A 19,205-nucleotide genomic window follows, 5' to 3' on the forward strand; every position below is an offset into this window, starting at 1 on the left:
TTTGCAGTTTTCCAATCTGCTGGGACCGCCCCAGAATCCAGGAAACTTTGGTAAATTACAACCAATGCATCCACAATCCCTTCTGCGACTTCTCTTAAGACCCTAGGATGCAAGCCATCAGGTCCAGGGGACTTGTCCACCTTTAGTCCCATTATTTTACCAAGTACGACTACTTTAGTGATAGTGATTGTATTAAGTTTCTCTCTACCTATAGCCCCTTGATTATCCAGTATTGGGATGTTTTTAGTGTCTTCTACTGTGAAGACCGATACAAAATATTTGTTCAACGGCTCTGCCATTTCCCTGTTCTCCATTATTAATTCCCCAGTCTCATCCTCTCGGGGACCAGCGTTTACTTTAGCCACTCTTTTCCTTTTCATGTACCTGTAGAAACTCTTACTGTGTTTATATTCCATGCTGGTTTACTCTTATAATCTCTCTTCCCTTAAAGGGGAGGGTCTTGCACAGCGGCCGCCATCTTTGTTTTTGTCAGCCTCTGGTTCTGCCTCTACCATCCTTTCAGGCAGTGAGTTCCCAACCCTCACCACCCTCTGGGTGCAACAATTTCCCCTCAAATCCCCTCTAAACCTCCCACCAATTACTTTAAATCTATGTCCCCTGGTTGTTGACCCCTCTGCTAAAGGAAACCGGTCCTTCCTATCCACTCTATCCAGGCCCCTCATCATTTTATACACCTCGATAAGGTCTCCCCTCAGCTTCCTCTGTTCCAAAGAAAACAGACCCAACATCTCCAATCTTTCCTCATTGTTAAAATTCTCCAGTCCTGGCAATATCCTAGTAAATCCCCTCTGCACCCTCCCAGTGCAATATCCTGGTAAATCCCCTCTGCACCCTCCCAGTGCAATATCCTGGTAAATCCCCTCTGCACCCTCCCAGTGCAATATCCTGGTAAATCCCCTCTGCACCCTCCCAGTGCAATATCCTGGTAAATCCCCTCTGCACCCTCCCAGTGCAATCACATCTTTCCTGTAATGTGGTGACCAGCTTCATGATCACTTTCCACACTTGGCGAATTATTGATCCAAGCCTCTGGTTTATGAGTCCGAGAACATGACCCCCACACTACGTACCCCTCTTATTCCAGCTTCCCACTTGTATCAGGCATCAGTTTGCATGTTTGAGCACCCGTCAAATTGCATGCATTCATTCATCGATCAGCCCTCTGCTTTTTGGCTACGTTACAATCTTCCTGAGTCCAAGGTACAAGTGCACTGACTCTCTGAGAGAACCAATGGGCACGCCTCTGGCCTCGACTGGGCATTGTTTCAGTCCTCGAGCCAACAGTGACCATCCTGTGTGTTCTGCACAGGGCGATCCCAGACCGGTTCGGGTTCCAGTGACCATCCTGTGTGTTCTGTGCAGTGGGGTCAGGGCGATCCCAGACCGGTTCGGGTTTCAGTGACCATCCTGTGTGTTCTGTGCAGTGGGGTCAGGGCGATCCCAGACCGGTTCGGGTCTCAGTGACCATCCGTTGCCATTCCCTCTGCAGATTGGCTTCCAGATCAAGACCCGAGTGCAGGACCTCGGCCACGGCTGCATCTTCCTGGTCCAGAAAGCCGGCGCGGTTCAGATCAGCCCCACCGACAGCTTCACCAAGAGGGAGCTGATTGAGTGCGCCAGAGCGGTGACGGAGAAGGTGAGCGAGTGTAACCCATTTGCCCCTCGCGACGCTCACAGCCCATCAGCCTTCGGGTAGAAAACTGGCTTTCCAAAGCTTCACCCATTCCGACGGGGAGCAAGGAAAGACTATTCCTGCTGTAAAGCTGAACGCATCGTGCGCGTTTTGAGCTGGGTTGGGTTTGATTGGACCTGTGACGTTATGCTCGGTTGTAAACCAATATCCGTGCTGCCTCCTTTCTGTTATGGTGCAGTGACATTTCATTCGGGGACCATGGGGCATCTGCCAAATTTAAATGGTAAACGATGATGATCGGAGTTTACTAATATTGTTGTTAAGTATCAGTGGCCTATCACTCTGAGCCCCTTTGTACTGTGAAATGTAGCTGCAGGAACCAGGGTGATTTATGTGTTAGCCAGTTAGACCCAACACCCCACAATCAGTGTTAGTGTGTAACCAAACATCAAAGGTAGCTCGCGTTTCTTCATTCTGGACAATAATAGCAACCTCCAAGGTCAGACTGAGCCAAGAGCAATGGTTGGTTAGGTTACCGTAATCCATTTTGGCTTCCGTCATTTGTTTTGTATAAAGCTCAGATCCAGAGAGGGGGCGGGCGCGTCCCTCATTGGCTTGCTCCTGGGCCAGGTTTGATCAGGTGAGACTGCGGGCTCCTGGTTCTGACCGGATCTCCTTTGCTGCCCAGGTGTCCTTGGTCCTGTCGGCCCTGCAAGCGGGGAACAGAGGGACGCAGGCTTGTATCACCGCAGCCAGCGCCGTGTCCGGTATCATCGGCGACCTGGACACTACCATCATGTTCGCCACAGCCGGCACCCTCAATGCCGAAAACGACGAGTCCTTTGCGGACCACAGGTGAGTGGAATCAGCCGCTCTGTCCCGGCCATTGGCCTCGATGTTAAAGCAACGCCTGCTCGGCAGAGGCACAAGCCGACAGCAGGGAATGGCAGGAGCTGGGGAAATGGCCAGAACCATGGTGGCTTTTGAGGAGGCTTCTGAAGGCCACGAAAGAGCTATAAACACAGAAGCGTTTAGGGAGCACGTTCGAGAGTGGGGGGGACGGGGTTAAGATTTCTCGGGCCGGATTTTCGCTTGTCTAACGCCTCAGTTAGTGGCCAGAGGGGGCGATAATGGCAGCGGAAGAGGTTACCGACCGGGAATACAGCTTTTAGTGCCCCAACCGGAAGTTTATTAGCGGCTCACCGGGGGTGCAAACCATTAGCGCCTGGCTGCTGACAATCACTGCGATCCTGACGTATTCCTGGTCCAACGGCCATGCTTGTGCACCGGTCGGTAAATTCACTGCGGCCGCCTCATTGAGCGCCCGCCAAGAACAATGTCTGGAAAACAGTGGGTCCAGGCTTGCAGAGTTGTTAACTGGCGGCTATTTAAAGGGATGAGGAAGCGCTTCCCTCGGCGGTCACAGTCAGTGCAAGGTTTACACACAGCACGGTGCGAGTCTTAGTCACAGTCAGTGCAAGGTTTACACACAGCACGGTGCGAGTCTTAGTCACAGTCAGTGCAAGGTTTACACACAGCATGGTGCGAGTCTTAGTCACAGTCAGTGCAAGGTTTACACACAGCACGGTGCGAGTCTTAGTCACAGTCAGTGCAAGGTTTACACACAGCACGGTGCGAGTTTGCAGCGGCAGACACACAGTGCGAGTGCGAGGAGAAACAAGTGATTTTGAAAACGTTAATGGGTGCATTACAATACCGCGCCTTTAAGACTCAGCTTTTCCCGGGATTTGATTCGGAGTTCCACGCATGCACAATGGGCCCGCAAAATTTACCGACCAAACTTTCGTTATGGACCCCTCAGCTCTGGTGTGCAACGGCTGATTTAACCCCCCCTGTTAGCTCTTCCACTGACTCGGACGAATTTCTGGGCGGGAGGCGCAAACTTTGTCACTGCGCTAAAATTACCGCTCCGCCTGGATTAACGCCGCAAGAGGCGCGGCCGAATTTCTTCCCCACTGCCACTGCCGGGGAGAGCGGCTAACGCAAAGGGGGTCGGAATCGGAGGAGCAGACGGAAGGTGCTAGGGCTTTGGGTGCGCCCTTGGAAGTAGGGCTGGAAGAAGTTACATAGAAATTTACAGCGCAGAAGGAGGCCATTTCGGCCCATCGTGTCCGCGCCGGCCGACATAGAGCTGCACGGCCCTCGATCAGCAGCCCTGAAGGTTACATATAAACCTATGAACAATGGCGGAAAGGCAAAGAGCACCCAGCCCAACCAGTCCGCCTCACACAACTAGGAAGGGAGGGAGTCGTGAGGCCTTTGAGAGATTCCCTCGTGCCTTGCTTTGACTGAGTGGGTCGCCATCATGCAGGATGCTGGTTTCTGGATCTTCCACCGATGTTACCTTCGCTCGCTCTGAGGGAACGCAGTGGGTTTGTGTCAGACGCCCCGTTTCTCACACACCCGCCCGATTTAATAATCGAGGGGAGTGGAGACCACAATCGGACAGATGTGTGTAAAACAAGCGTCCAACTGCAACCTGCCACATTCCCGCTGGGCGGGGCGGTTAGATTTAGTATTGAGCTCAGGGAGGTCGTCGCCTCTGCCCAAGGGTCACGGGCGACATGACCTCTGCCGTCAGTGCAGGAATCGTTCGCGGGGGTGTGGCATTCTCTGCAATGAACGCTGGCGGAAAGTGACGACATCTGGAAGTGACGACACATACCGTGAGGCGAAGGTCTGCCCGGGGTGGGGGGGGGCAGAGCAAAGGGTTGCAACGCAGCAGTAATTGGGAGTTCGATAGTCAGAGGAACAGACAGGCAATTCTGCTACTGCCCACATGAAACCCATATGTTGCCTCCCTGGTGCCAGGGAGAGGGATATCATGGAGAGGGTGCAGAATTCTGTGGGGCGAGGGCAGAGGGAGAGCCAGAAGTCATGGTCCACGTCGGAACCAACAATACAGGGAAGAGAAGGGTTGAGGTCAAGAGTTTAAGGAAGCAGGGTCTCGAAGGTAGCTATCTCTGGATTACTCCCAGTGCCACACGCTAGTGAGAGTAGAAATAGGAGGATAAGGCAGGTTAATGCGTGGCTAGAGACATGGTGCAGGAGGGAGGGCTTCAGATTCCTGGGACATTGGGACCGGTTCTGGGGCAAGAGGGACTTGTTCAAGATGGACAGGTTGCACCTCAACAGAACTGGGCGCACTGTCCTCCCGGGGAGGTTAACCAGTGTGTGGGGTGGGTTTAAATAATTCGGTTGGGGTTTAGTAGTCAGTAGAATCAAGGTGCACAGAGGACTGGGAGAGACAGTTCGAGTTAGAAATAATACAGAATTAGAGGGGATTATAGAAAATACAAAGAGGTCTCAGTTAGGTTTGGAGTGCGTGTATGTGAATGCACAAAGTGTGGTTAATGAGGTTGGTGAGCTGTAGGAGGAAATAGCCGCGTGGGAATATGATGCGTGGCGATGATGGAAACCTGGCTCAAAAAAAGAGTTGATTGGATGTGTAACATTCCTGTGTCTTCAGGAAAGGTCGGTGTGATGTGTGTCCCTGTGAGTATGCTCACAGATCTGTTGAGCTGTTGAGTTGGGAGTGGCTTAGCCAGTCACATGATGTTCACAAGACTCAATAAAACCCCAGCCAGTTGGGTTCGGGGGATCCACGATGGGGCAGGTGGTTGTGAGCCTGGTGGATGAACCGGTAATGTGTCGTGTGATTGTTAAACCTTTGCTAATAAACCAACTAGTTCTTAATAGCAATGTGTTGCTATGAATTCTTAAGCAAAGAACCCATGAAGCAAACACATTGCAGTAGGGAAGGAAAAAAAGGAGGAGGGGTAGCAGTTTTGAAAATATTACAGTGCTAGAAAGAGAGAATAATCTTGAGGGGTCAAAGACAAAACCTATTTGGCTGGAGTTGAGATACATTAGAGAAGCTATTACTCTATATATCACCAACGATGTCTCCGCAAGATCCTACAAATCCCCCGGGAGGACAGATGCACCAACGTTAGTGTCCTCGACCAGGCCAACATTCCCAGCATTGAAGCACTGACCACACTTGATCAGCTCCGCTGGGAAGGCCACATTGTTCACATGCCAGACACGAGATTCCCAAAGCAAGCGCTCTACTCTGAACTTCTTCACGGCAAATGAGCCAAAGGTGGGCAGAGGAAACGTTTCAAGGACACCCTCAAAGCCTCCCTGATAAAGTGCAACATCCCCACTGACACCTGGGAGTCCCTGGCCAAAGACCGCCCTAAATGGAGGAAGTGCATCCGGGAGGGTGCTGAGCACCTTGAGTCTCATCGCCGAGAGCATGCAGAAAACAAGTACAGGCAGCGGAAGGAGCGTGCGGCAAACCAGACTCCCCACCCACCCTTTCCTTCAACCAATGTCTGTCCCACCTGTGACAGGGACTGTGGCTCTCGTATTGGATTGTTCAGCCACCTAAGGACTCATTGTTAGAGTGGAAGCAAGTCTTCCTCGATTCCGAGGGACTGCCTATGATGATGATGATATTACACCACGTGGTATATTTAATAGGCAGTAGCTGGCTAGAGCACATGCAGCACTAACTCTGCAGCACAGGCTGGGAAGCTGGGAGAAGCAAAGCTGAAGCATTACAGTGCCACCACTGGTGGGAGAATGTAATTACACCGTGACACATTTACATAGGAACTTATAATGGGAATAGTTGATGAGAATTGCCTGCAGACGTTTAACTTATCATAGAGATATTTACTGGTTAGGATTCTTTCACATGAACAGAAGAGGTCTGCAGACTTTGAAAACGCCGAGTACCTTGGTGAAGTGAACCTGGTGACCGACTTTACTTTGTCACTGAAACTACTTTTTCCCACCGTTATATTTTTGACGGTTGTAGTATGTTCTTGCCGTTGCGTTTTCTCCCCCCAGGGAGAATATTCTGAAGACAGCGAAGGCACTTGTCGAAGACACAAAGTTTCTGGTGTCCGGAGCTGCCTCCAGCCAGGAGAAGCTGGCCCAAGCAGCCCAGTCTTCTGTCAGCACCATCACCCAGCTGGCCGAGGTGGTGAAGCAAGGTGCGGCCAGCCTGGGCTCCAACGACCCAGAAACACAGGTAAGGGGGATTAGTCCGGGCCTCCTGAGCCACGTGGTGACCGGGACGGGGGTTCGGGGGGGAGATTCCTGCCACTGGCTAATTATAGTGTCAGCCGTGGCTCAGTGGGCAGCACACTCGCCTCAGAGTCAGAAGGTTGTGGGTTCAAGTCACACTCCAGGGACTTGAGCACAAAAATCTAAGCTGACATCCCCAGTGCAGTGCTGAGGGAGTGCCGCACTGTCAGAGGGGCAGTACTGAGGGAGTGCCGCACTGTCAGAGGGGCAGGACTGAGGGAGTGCTGCACTGTCGGAGGGGCAGTACTGAGGGAGCACCGCACTGTTGGAGGGGAAGTAATGAGGGAGCGCCGCACTGTCGGAGGGGCAGGACTGAGGGAGTACCGCGTTGTTGGAGGGGCAGGACTGAGGGAGCGCCGCACTGTCGGAGGGGCAGTACTTAGGGAGCGCCACACTGTTGGAGGGGCAGTACTGAGGGAGCGCCGTACTGTCGGAGGGGCCGTCTTTCGGATGAGATGTTAAACCGAGGCCCCGTCTGCCCTCTCAGGTGGACATAAAAGATCCCATTATTTTGAAGAAGAGCAGGGAGTTATCCCCGGTGTCCTGGGGCCAATATTTATTCCTCAATCAACATAACCAAAACAGATTATCTGGGTCATTATCACATTGCTGTTTGTGGGAGCTTGCTGTGCACAAATTGGCTGCTGCATTTCCCACATTACAACAGCGACTACACTCCAAAAGTACTTCATTGGCTGTAAAGCTCTTTGGGGCATTCAGAGGTTGTGAAAGGCGCTATAGAAATGCAGGTCCTTCCGGGTCAGCTGGGGGTCGGCCGATGGTGGGCTCTGGTTTGTGGCATGTATCAGGTGTGATGTTGCTGTCAATACCACCCGTACTGTCAGTTGATGTTTTTCGTGATCTAATCCCATTTGAAGCGAGTTGAATTCCAGCAGAGCTTCACTATCATCCCGATTTTCGTTCCTTCCTCATTTTCCCCTTGGCACAGGAGTACAATTTCCCCAGTGACCACAGCGCCTCACTGAGGGGCATTTCGCTGCGTGAGCCTCAATCAGCTCTCGGCAGGCTATTTGACTGTGGAGGCAGCATCATGGCTGATCCTGTCCCTCCCCCCTCCCCCACCTGCGTGTGTCACTGGGGTAGCTACCCTCCCCGCCCCAACCCATCCTGATACCACAGCACCCCCCCACCTCGAGACAAGTGCCACACGGTCAGTCCCGGCTAAACCTGGGCAGGCCAGGGGCACAAGGTGACATCTTTCCTATCGGCGTGGCTCAGCCACCCACCAGCCAGCAGGCGGTGACAATGGGCCCTCGTTAAACGTCGCTTGATTTGTAGACAGAGCTCCAACTCTCGCGTGATTGAGGGACATTTTGCTTGAATGTACTTTGTAGGTCGTCCTGATAAACGCGGTGAAGGATGTGGCCAAAGCTCTGACCGACCTCATCAGCGCCACAAAGTGCGCGGCTGGCAAGCCCGCTGACGACCCGTCCATGTACCAGCTCAAGGGCGCGGCCAAGGTACGGGGCAGTGGGGGGCACAGCCAAGGGGGAGGGGGGGCAGAGCGGGGTGGGGCGTGGCCAAGGGACAGGGTGGGCGGGGCACAGCTAAGGGGCGGCGGGGGTGGGGGAGTGGGCCGGGGAGAGTGGGGAAGGGAACGGGGGGGGGCGGCCAAGGTATGGGGAGGGGGTCGGGCCGGGGCTTCGGGGATGTCGGGGGGGGGGGGGGGGGTGGAGGAGGAGGGGTCCGCGGGGGGAGAGTGCGGATGGCTGGGTGGGGAGGGGGGGGGGTGGTGAATGATCATCTTTTATTGTGTGCGTTAGTCAAACTAGCACCAAGCTACCCAACTTATTGCTGACCCTTGGGTGCATGGAGCAACTTTTTCCTGGGTTGATTTTATAATTAAAAGTTTTTTTTAATAGTTTAAAAGGGTTAAGTTATGAGTACAGGTTAGATAGACTCGATGTATCCCCTTGAATATAGAAGATTAAGTAGGGATCTAATTGAGGTGTTTAAGATGATTAATGGGTTAGTGGGGGGAGTCCAGAACAAGAGGCAGAACCTTAAAACGAGAGCCAGGCCGTTCAGGGTGATGTCAGGAAGCACTCCTTCACACAAAGGGCCGTGGGGATCTGGAACTCTCTCCCAAAATGCTGTTGAGGCTGCGGGGCAAATGCAAATGTCAAAACTGGGATGGATAGATTTTTGTTGGGCCAGAGTATTGAGAGTTGGGGAACCAAGGAGGGCGGATGGAGTCAGGTCACAGGTCAGAGGTCAGTCATGGTCACATTGAATGGCAGAGAGGCTTGAGGGGCTGGCTGGCCCCCCTGTCCCTGTAACTATGTAATGACACGGCCTTTTCCCCCTGCAGGTGATGGTTACAAACGTCACCTCCCTTCTGAAAACGGTGAAAGCTGTGGAGGATGAGGCGACGCGCGGCACGAGGGCCCTGGAGGGCACCATAGAAAGCATCAAGCAGGAGCTGGCGGTGGGTGAGGGCAGATCGCTGCCTGGCTCAATCTACACGCCCCACACACCCCTCACTCTCCCCTTCCTGTCTACTGATAATCCTTCCAGATTCACTTCCAATCTTTCTATCTATCGTGAGCCTCTTGAGCATCCCTGATTATAATCGCTCCACCATTGGTGGCCGTGCCTTCAGCTGCCTGGGCCCCAAGCTCTGGAACTCCCTCCCTAAACCTCTCTATCTCTCTCTCCTCCTTTAAGACGCTCCTTAAAACCTCCCTCTTTGACCAAGCTCTGCTCTAATTTCTCCTTATGTGGCTCGGTGTCAAATTCCGTTTGTTAACGCTCCTGTGAAGCGCCTTGGGACGTTTTACTAGGTTAAAAGTGCTATATAAATACAGGTTGTTGTTGTACAGACTGAAACCCCTTTGCTAAAGGAATATATCAATGTTTGTAGACATTGGACCACAGAGTATTTTTAATTCCTGCTCGGGATGTGGGCATCGCTGGCAAAGCTGGCATTTATGGACCATCCCTGGTACAACTTGAGTGGTTTGCTCGGCAGATCAGAGAGCAGAGTCAAACAGGCTGGGTGTGGGACAGGAGTCACTTATAGACCAGACTGGGTAAGTTTGGCAGAATTCTTGTCCTAAAGCTCATTCCTGGATAGCTCTTTACTGGCCAGCACAGACATGATGGGCCGAATGGCCTCCCTCTGTGCCGTAAATTTCACTGAACCATCTTATTTCCAGATGCTTTAAATGCTTAATTAAAATTCTCAAACTGTCATGTATTCGCCCAGTAATATGACCCCTGCATTACTGCTATTAGTGCAGTAATATAACCCCATGCATTACTGCTATTAGTGCAGTAATATAACCCCTGCATTACTGCTATTAGTCCAGTAATATAACCCCTGCATTACTGCTATTAGTCCAGTAATATAACCCCTGCATTACTGCTATTAGTCCAGTAACATAACCCCTGCATTACTGATATTAGTGCAGTAATATAACCCCTGCATTACTGCTATTAGTCCAGTAATATAACCCCTGCATTACTGCTATTAGTGCAGTAATATAACCGCTGCATTACTGCTATTAGTCCAGTAATATAACCCCTGCATTACTGATATTAGTGCAGTAATATAATCCCTGCATTACTGCTATTAGTCCAGTAATATAACCCCTGCATTACTGATATTAGTGCAGTAATATAACCCCTGCATTACTGCTATTAGTCCAGTAATATAACCCCTGCATTACTGATATTAGTGCAGTAATATAACCCCTGCATTACTGCTATTAGTCCAGTAATATAACCCCTGCATTACTGATATTAGTGCAGTAATATAATCCCTGCATTACTGATATTAGTGCAGTAATATAACCCCTGCATTACTGATATTAGTGCAGTAATATAATCCCTGCATTACTGCTATTAGTCCAGTAATATAACCCCTGCATTACTGATATTAGTGCAGTAATATAACCCCTGCATTACTGCTATTAGTCCAGTAATATAACCCCTGCATTACTGATATTAGTGCAGTAATATAACCCCTGCATTACTGCTATTAGTCCAGTAATATAACCCCTGCATTACTGATATTAGTGCAGTAATATAATCCCTGCATTACTGCTATTAGTCCAGTAATATAACCCCTGCATTACTGCTATTAGTCCAGTAATATAACCCCTGCATTACTGCTATTAGTGCAGCAATATAACCCCTGCATTACTGCTATTAGTCCAGTAATATAACCCCTGCATTACTGCTATTAGTGCAGTAATATAACCCCTGCATTACTGCTATTAGTCCAGTAATATAACCCCTGCATTACTGCTATTAGTGCAGCAATATAACCGCGGCAGTGCCCTACCCGAGACCTGCGTCCCTAATGCTTGGGTCTTGACACCAATTCCAGGTTTTCCAGTCGAAGGAGATGCCAGCGAAGACCTACTCCCCGGAGGCATTCATTCGAATGACGAAGGGCATCACCACGGCGACGGCCAAGGCGGTAGTTGCGGGCAACTCCTGTCGCCAGGACGATGTGATCGCCACGGCCAACCTCAGCCGCAAGGCCATCGTGGACATGCTGACCGCGTGCAAGGTACGTGCCGCCCTTGCCTCGCTCGGCCCGGTGTCGCGCTGCGATTGAAGCTCTGCGCGGGCCGGGGGTGCGATCGACACTGAACCCTGACTGTGTGTTTCTCCGAGCAGCAAGCGGCCTACCACTCGGAAGTGAGCGACGAGGTACGGAGCAGGGCGCTGCACTACGCCACAGAATGCACGGTGGGCTACATGGAGCTGCTGGAGCACGTGCTCGTGGTGAGTGGACCTACGTGTAGCTCCCTCCGCTTCCGCTGTCTGAGCAACTTATCCATCATCATCATCATAGGCAGTCCCTCGAAGCGAGGATGACTTTCTCCCACGCCAAAAAAGGGATGAGTTCACAGATGTTTCAAGGCCCTAATATTCCGGATCCCGAACTGCACCCTGAAGGGTGGAAGATGCCTGTGCGTGGATTGTTTTAACGTGGGGTGGCCATTGCACACCAGCCACCACACGGGCTTTGACAGAGCGAGGTCGTGGTCCAGTGGCAAGGGTTAACCAGGACGACTGGAGACCAGTGCACGGGCCCAGTGCGCTCACATATCGCAGTGTGGGCTGGCCCGTGCTGCCCCTGGGCCCTCACCTCTTCAGGGCCCCGAACTCACGCCTCCCCTGGGCCCCGATCACATCCTCTACAATCTCTCGCCTTTGGGATTTGGGGCTTTAGGGAATTCCTCATTCACCTTACTCCGTGCTGACTGTGTACATAGTTGACCATTGCCGATTTTTTGAAGAGCTTCTGAGAAACATGTAAAGGACGTGCATCTTCTGCGGCTGAACACGACTGCCCCGTGTCCTAACCCGCGCCAAGTCTCGCTCACCCATCACCCCCCATACTGCCCCGTGTCCTAACTCACACCAATCCCGCTCACCCATCACCCCCCGTACTGACTCGTGTCCTAACTTGCACCGAGTCCCACTCACCCATCACCCCCTGTGCTCGCTGCCCCGTATCCAAACTCGCACCGAGTCCCGCTCACCCTTCACCCCCCGTACTGACCCGTGTCCTAACTCGCACCATCGCGCTCACCCTTCACCCCCCCCGTACTGCCCCGTGTCCTAACTCGCACCGAGTCACGCTCACCCATCACCCCCTGTGCTCACTGCCCCGTATCCAAACTCACACCCAGTCTCGCTCACCCTTCACCCCCCCGTACTGACCCGTGTCCTAACTCGCACCGAGTCCCGCTCACCCATCACCCCCTGTGCCCTGTGCCCTAACTCGCACCGAGTCCTGCTCACCCATCACCCTCTGTGCTCACTGCTCCGTGTCCTAACTCGCACCGAATTCCGCTCACCCATCACCCCCTGTGCTCGCTGCCCCGTGTCCTAACTCGCACCAAGTCTCACTCACCCATCACCCCCTGTGCTCGCTGCCCCGTGACCTAACTCTCACCGAGTCCCACTCACCCATCACCCCTTGTGCCCCGTGTCCTAACTCGCACCAAGTCCCGCTCACCCATCATCCCCTGTGCCCTGTATCCTAACTCTCACCAAGTCCCGCTCACCCATCACCCCCTGTGCCCTGTGTCCTAACTCTCACCGAGTCTCGCTCACCCATCACCCTGTGCTCTGCTGCCCCGTGTCCTAACTCTCACCGAGTCCCGCTCACCCATCACCCCCTGTGCTCACTGCCCCGTGTCCTAACTCTCACCGAGTCCCGCTCACCCATCACCCCCTGTGCTCACTGCCCCGTGTCCTAACTCGCACCGAGTCCCGCTCAACCACCATCCCCTGTGCTCGCTGCCCTGTGTCCTAACTTGCACCAAGTCCCGCTCACCCATCACCCCCTGTGCTCGCTGCCCCGTGTCCTAACTCGCACCAAGTCCCACTCACCCATCACCCCCTGTGCTCGCTGCCCCGTGTCCTAACTCACACCAAGTCCCACTCACCCATCACCCTCTGTGCTCGCTGACCTACATTGGTTCCTGGTTAAGCAATGCCTCGATTTCAAAATTCTCATCCTTATTTTCAAATCCCTCCATGGCCTCGCCCCTCCCTATCTCTGTAATCTCCTCCAGCCCCACAACCCTCACACCCGCCCCCCCCCCCCCGAGATATCTGCGCTCCTCTAATTCTGGCCTCTTAAGCACCCCTGATTATAATTGCTCCCCCATTGGTGGCCGTGCCTTCTGTTGTCTAGGCCCTTAGCTCTGGAATTATCTGCCTGAACCTCTCTATCTCTCTCTCTCCTCCTTCAAAACACTCCTTAAATCTACCTCTTGAACCAAGCTTTTGGTTGCTTGCGCTAATTTCCTATGTAGCTCGGTGTCAGATTTATCTGTTTTGTTTTATAACGCTCCTGGGAAGCGCCTCGGGACGTTTCACTGCGTTAAAGGCGCTATATAAATACGAGTTGTTAGTAACGTGTTTGTTTTTTGAACCGATGGATGTAACGGGGGATTGCTGCCTTGTGTTTGGACAGATTGTTCAGAAGCCCACGAGCGAACAGAAGCTGCAGTTATCGGGCTACTCCAAGCGTGTTGCAGCGGCTGTCACCGAACTTATCCAGGCAGCGGAAGCCATGAAAGGTCAGCACCAGCTCGGGCCGCCGGCAGAGCAAGCTCACGCCCCAAGCTTGGAGGGAATTGCCCACAATCGCCCCATGCGACCCGGATTTCTTTTGAAGACATAAAAACAATAATTAAAATACATTTTCAGTTGTTCTTGCAGAGATTTAGTACCAGCCGTGGCTCAGTGGGCAGCACCCTCGCCCCTGGGTCAGAAGGTTGTGGGTTCAAGTCCCACTCCAGGGACTTGAGCACAAAAAATCCAGGCTGACACTCCCAGTGCAGTACTGAGGGAGTGCTGCACTGTCTGAGGAGCAGTACTGAGGGAGCGCTGCACTGTCTGAGGGGCAGTACTGAGGGAGCGCCGCACTGTCGGAGGGGCAGTGCTGAGGGAGTGCTGCACTGTCTGAGGGTCAGTACTGAGGGAGTGCTGCACTGTCTGAGGGGCAGTACTGAGGGAGCGCCGCACTGTCGGAAGGGCAGTGCTGAGGGAGTGCTGCACTGTCTGAGGGGCAGTACTGAGGGAGCGCTGCACTGTCTGAGGGGCAGTACTGAGGGAGCGCCGCACTGTCGGAGGGGCAGTACTGAGGGAGTGCTGCACTGTCTGAGGGTCAGTACTGAGGGAGTGCTGCACTGTCTGAGGGGCAGTACTGAGGGAGCGCCGCACTGTCGGAAGGGCAGTGCTGAGGGAGTGCTGCACTGTCTGAGGGTCAGTACTGAGGGAGTGCTGCACTGTCTGAGGGGCAGTACTGAGGGAGCGCCGCACTGTCGGAAGGGCAGTGCTGAGGGAGTGCTGCACTGTCGGAGGGGCAGTACTAAGGGAGCGCCGCACTGTCGGAGGGGCAGTACTGAGGGAGCGCTGCACTGTCGGAAGGGCAGTACTGAGGGAGCGCTACACTGTCGGAGGGGCAGTACTGAGGGAGTGCCGCACTGTCGGAGGTGCTGTCTTTCAGATGAGATGTTAAACCGTCTCCTCTCAGGTGGATGTAAATGATCCCATGGCACTATTTTGAAGAAGAGCAGGGGAGTTTTCCCCGGTGTCCTAGCCAATATTTGTCCCTAAATTATTTTATCTGGTCATTTATCTCATTGGTGTTTTTGGGAGCTTGCTGTACATTAATTGACTGGCCCGTTTCCTGCATTCCAACAGGGACCACACGGCACATGTTCTTCATTGGCCGTGGAGCACTTTGGGACATCCTGAGGTCATGAGAGCCGCTCTATAAATAGGAATAGGAGGAGGCCATTCAGCCATTCAGTGAGATCATGGCTGATCTGTGACCTAACTAACTCCATTTACCCGCATTTGGCCCTTAATACCTTTTGGTTAACAAAAGGCAATCAGTCTCAGATTTAAAAATACCAATTGATCGAGCATCAGTTGCCGGTTGTGGAAGAGAGTTCCAGACGTCCCCCACCCTCTGTGTGTGTAGACGCGTTCCCTAACTTCACTCCTGGAATCCCCGACGTTCTTCTCTTCTGAGGCAATCCCTTGGAGTCGAGGATAACTTAAATCCCCAACCAGCAGAAATAGTTTCTCTCTATCTACCCTCTGTTCCCCTTAATACCTTGAAAACTACAATCAAAGCGCCCCTTAACCTTCGAAATTCCAGGGAGTACAACCCTAGTTTGTGTAATCTCTCCCCGTAACTTAACCCTTGGATCCGGGTAACATTCTGGTAAACCTACGCTGCACTCCCTCCAAGACCAGTATACCCTCCCTAAGGTGTGGGGCCAGAACTGCTCACAGTGCTCCAGGTGTGGTCTAACCAGGGTTTGTACAGCTGCAGCATAACTTCTACCCCCTTGTATTCTGCTCCTCTGGAACAGGCCAGCATTCTGTTCGGCTTTTTGATTATTTTCTGTACCTGTCCATGACATTTCAGTGATCCATCTACCTGGACCCCCCCAAGTCTCTTTGGACCGCCGCTGTTTTTAGCTGTTCACCATTCACCTCAACCACTGTCTGTCCCACCTGTGACAGAGACTGTAATTCCTGTATTGGACTGTTCAGTCACATGAGAACTCAGTTTTAGAGTGGAAGCAAGTCTTCCATGATTCCGAGGGACTGCCTATGATCCTATGATGATTATGACCATTTAGAAAGTGCCCTGTTCTCTTCTTTTTAGGTCCAAAGTGGATGACCTCACACTTGCCTACATTGAAATCCATTTGCCTCAGTTTTTCCCCCTTCGTGTTATCTCTCTATCCCGGTGTCATTTTATACTTTCAATCAACACTGCAAGACTTTCTTTGATTATGGCTTGCTACGTTCTTTGAATTTATCCCCCAAATCCTTTGTCTATTTCCCCATCCGTTTTGAAACAGATTTGTGACAAAAAACAGAAGCTGCTGAAGACCCTGAGTGGGTCAGGCAGTGCCTGTGGAGAGGGCAGTCGAGGTTAATGTTCTAGGGGCGATATTCAGGGTCATCACTCATAGAAACATAGAAACATAGAAAATAGGTGCAGGAGTAAGCCATTCGGCCCTTCTAGCCTGCACCCCCATTCAATGAGTTCATGGCTGAACATGCAACTTCAGTACCCCCTTCCTGCTTTCTCACCGACCAAGTGTTCTCAGCATCTGCAGTGCTTGTTCTCTGTTTCATTGGGACATTGGTTTCTTCGATGTATAAGCCGAAACGGCGGTGAGTGGGGGGTTAATGCAGCCTTGGGGAACTCCGCTGACTGCTGCTGGGACCTTCATCCCTGCCCCCTCCCCCTCCCACCGGCCCCGTGGTAATTGACAGCCCCTCTGATGTATGGCGAGGGCGACCTCATTACATTTGAGGAATCTACGAGGCAAACACCGAGGACAGAGTCCAGCAGCTGCAATGTCCCAGAAGCCACGAGATGTCCATCGTGTCTCCCGCGGTCAGACCTTCTCGTACCGAGATCTTTCGTCTCCGCTTAGCCGTCTGTGCAAACTGGGGACCGTTTCCGTCACTTGCGGAGAGCAGCAGCCTTCGGCCGTGCTGCACAGAGGGGCTTTTCCAGGCACATGCCCTTGGCCTAACTCTGTTTCTGCACAGGGCCCACGGAACATTGCTTCAGCATTGCTGTCTGCCCCAACTGGGGTTTGTGATGTATGATCAGGAGTGGCGAGATCCAGCCTTAATCTAGTGCTTCCTTCTCAATGTCCCAAAGCGCTTTACAGCCAATCAAGTACTTTTGGAGTGTAGTCAGTGTTGTAATGTTGGAGATGCAGCAGCCAATTTGCGCACAGCAAGCTCCCACAAACAGCAATGTGATAATGACCAGATAATTTGTTTTTGGTGATGTTGATTAAGGGAAACTCCCCTACTCCTCTTCAAAATAGTACCTTGGGATCTTTTACATCCAACTGAGAGAGCAGAAGGGGCCTCGGTTTAACGTCTCATCCGAAAGACGACACCTCCGACAGTACAGCACTCCCTCAGCACTGCCCCTCCGACAGTGCGGCACTCTCTCAGCACTGCCCCTCCGAAAGTGCAGCACTCTCTCAGCACTGCCCCTCCGACAGTGCAGCACTCCCTCAGCACTGCCCCTCTGACAGTGCGGCACTCTCTCAGCACTGCCCCTCCGACAGTGCGGCACTCTCTCAGCACTGCCCCTCCGACAGTGCGGCACTCTCTCAGCACTGCCCCACTGACAGTGCAGCACTCACTCAGCCTAGATTTTTGTGCTCAAGTCTCTGGAGTGGGACTTGAACCCACGACCTTCTGACCCAGAGGCGAGAGATTGGGATTGCTGAAGCAGACACTGGCACTGCCTGATGCCGGATCCGCCTTTTCACATTCGTGTTTCAATGACGCTGCCCTCTGGCTATGAGAAGCTCCCCATTGCACAGCATCCCACGAGACGATTTCACGCTGGAAAAGGCCTTTTCGCTGTTACCGGAGAGGCGGCAGTCACACGTTCCTGTCCCTACAGCAGGCTATCACGGAATAATTTTGTTGTGGCTGCCTCCATTGCACTGGTGTGTAGTTTTGATCCATTTCAGTGTGTAGAATCCTGCCACACGCAAGGAAAGCAAGACTGCAATCAATTGCAGGCTTTGGGCCTAACTTTTCCTGTTCCAGTCAGCCTGGAGTTAGTTTGGAGTCGCTCTCCGTCACCTGCTGCACTGTGCTCTACGACCTGCTCAAAGTAACAAAATATGCCACCTCAGACTTGCTGAAACTCCGTGTCGTGGGGGTATTAAAGCCTGAGCAAGCGATTTTATAGAGAAACCTTGGTTTTATTTTTAAAAAAGACTAGAGATTTCTCAGTCGCTCGTGGTCGGGTTCAGCGTCTCACGTTAAAACGACACCGTGTAACGCAATAGCAGGGGAGGGGACACTGCATTGGAAAAGAGGCAATCGATGCAAATATGCAGCGATATAAAACGCATTATAGCACAAAGAGCTTTGTTTTTAACTTAAAGACATTCAATCCTGTGCCATGTTGCCCATAAAGCCCCGATTTCTGCTCGTTTTGCCACTTGACCTTCCTAGCTATTCGCCTGCAGTAGGCAGCACCGTTGCGCAGGCACCCTCCCATTATACTAGCATTGGCCATTTTGTCGCTAGGAGAGGGGGATGGACAGGCGAGCCCTGCCCTGATGGCCTTACACGTTCAGATTCCGGCCAGGGGGCTTCAGCAGTGGTCTAGAGCAGTGGCCCCCACTGTGTTTGTGTTCTCTCCCTACCCTCGGGATACGGACCCTCCCCTCAGCCCCCCCACAACACCCGCAGCTGACATCACCAAACGCAGATTGGGAAGCAAAGCTGGTCTCTTTTTAGCGATTTGGCCGTTAATGAGTTCAGGAGCAGGAGGAGGCCATTCAGCCCATCGGGTCTGTTCTGTCATTCAGTTAGATCCTGGCTGGTTTGTAGCTCAATGCCGTATATCTAACTTTGTTCCCTATCACTTCATACCCGACCGGCCGCACATCTGTCAATATCGGGCGTAGAAAATCCAACGAACCCGCAGCCTGGACGTTGGGTCCCGCCCCTGAGTTAAAGGGAAGGGCCTGAGCTACATACTGTGCAGATTCGGAACTCCCCCCTCCCTGGGGACCACCGGGGGTGGGGGGGGGGGGCACGCGATAACTTGGGCAGAGCGCAGCGGGAAGCGAAACGGGAGGGTTTTTTCCAGCAGCCGGCCACCTCCCCTTTAACTCCGGCCCGGTGCGCAGCCCCCTGACTCGGTCACTGCCATCACCCACCGCACCTTCAGGGGGCGCCAAGGGGGCGGCGCGCACGGCAATGACATCACGATCTCCGGGCACGGTTGATCGTGACGCAGCACCAATAGCGTCGGCGCTAAACCCCCGCCCAATTTGCCGGGAGGCGTTAGCGCTGAGCACGGTCACAAAACCGTTTGTCCCCTCCCCTCCCGGGGTCGATAACAGCAGGC

The 19,205-nt window shown here is 52.7% G+C and overlaps 1 protein-coding gene across 7 annotated transcripts in view; it reads left to right on the forward strand.

The window, feature by feature from the left end:
* Positions 1-19,205, forward strand: part of LOC139234174 (talin-2) — a 379,178-nt gene that overhangs the window by 330,451 nt on the left and 29,522 nt on the right. For all 7 annotated transcript variants that reach the window (XM_070865210.1, XM_070865207.1, XM_070865213.1 and 4 more), the window contains 8 exons: positions 1,511-1,657; positions 2,343-2,509; positions 6,536-6,719; positions 8,131-8,256; positions 9,108-9,224; positions 11,130-11,315; positions 11,426-11,533; positions 13,743-13,848. In XM_070865210.1, the coding sequence (XP_070721311.1) occupies positions 1,511-1,657; positions 2,343-2,509; positions 6,536-6,719; positions 8,131-8,256; positions 9,108-9,224; positions 11,130-11,315; positions 11,426-11,533; positions 13,743-13,848 (1,141 nt within the window). The remainder of the gene's footprint in view (positions 1-1,510; positions 1,658-2,342; positions 2,510-6,535; positions 6,720-8,130; positions 8,257-9,107; positions 9,225-11,129; positions 11,316-11,425; positions 11,534-13,742; positions 13,849-19,205) is intronic.

The sequence above is a fragment of the Pristiophorus japonicus genome, chromosome 21, assembly GCF_044704955.1.
Source record: "Pristiophorus japonicus isolate sPriJap1 chromosome 21, sPriJap1.hap1, whole genome shotgun sequence".
NCBI lineage: Eukaryota > Metazoa > Chordata > Chondrichthyes > Pristiophoridae > Pristiophorus > Pristiophorus japonicus.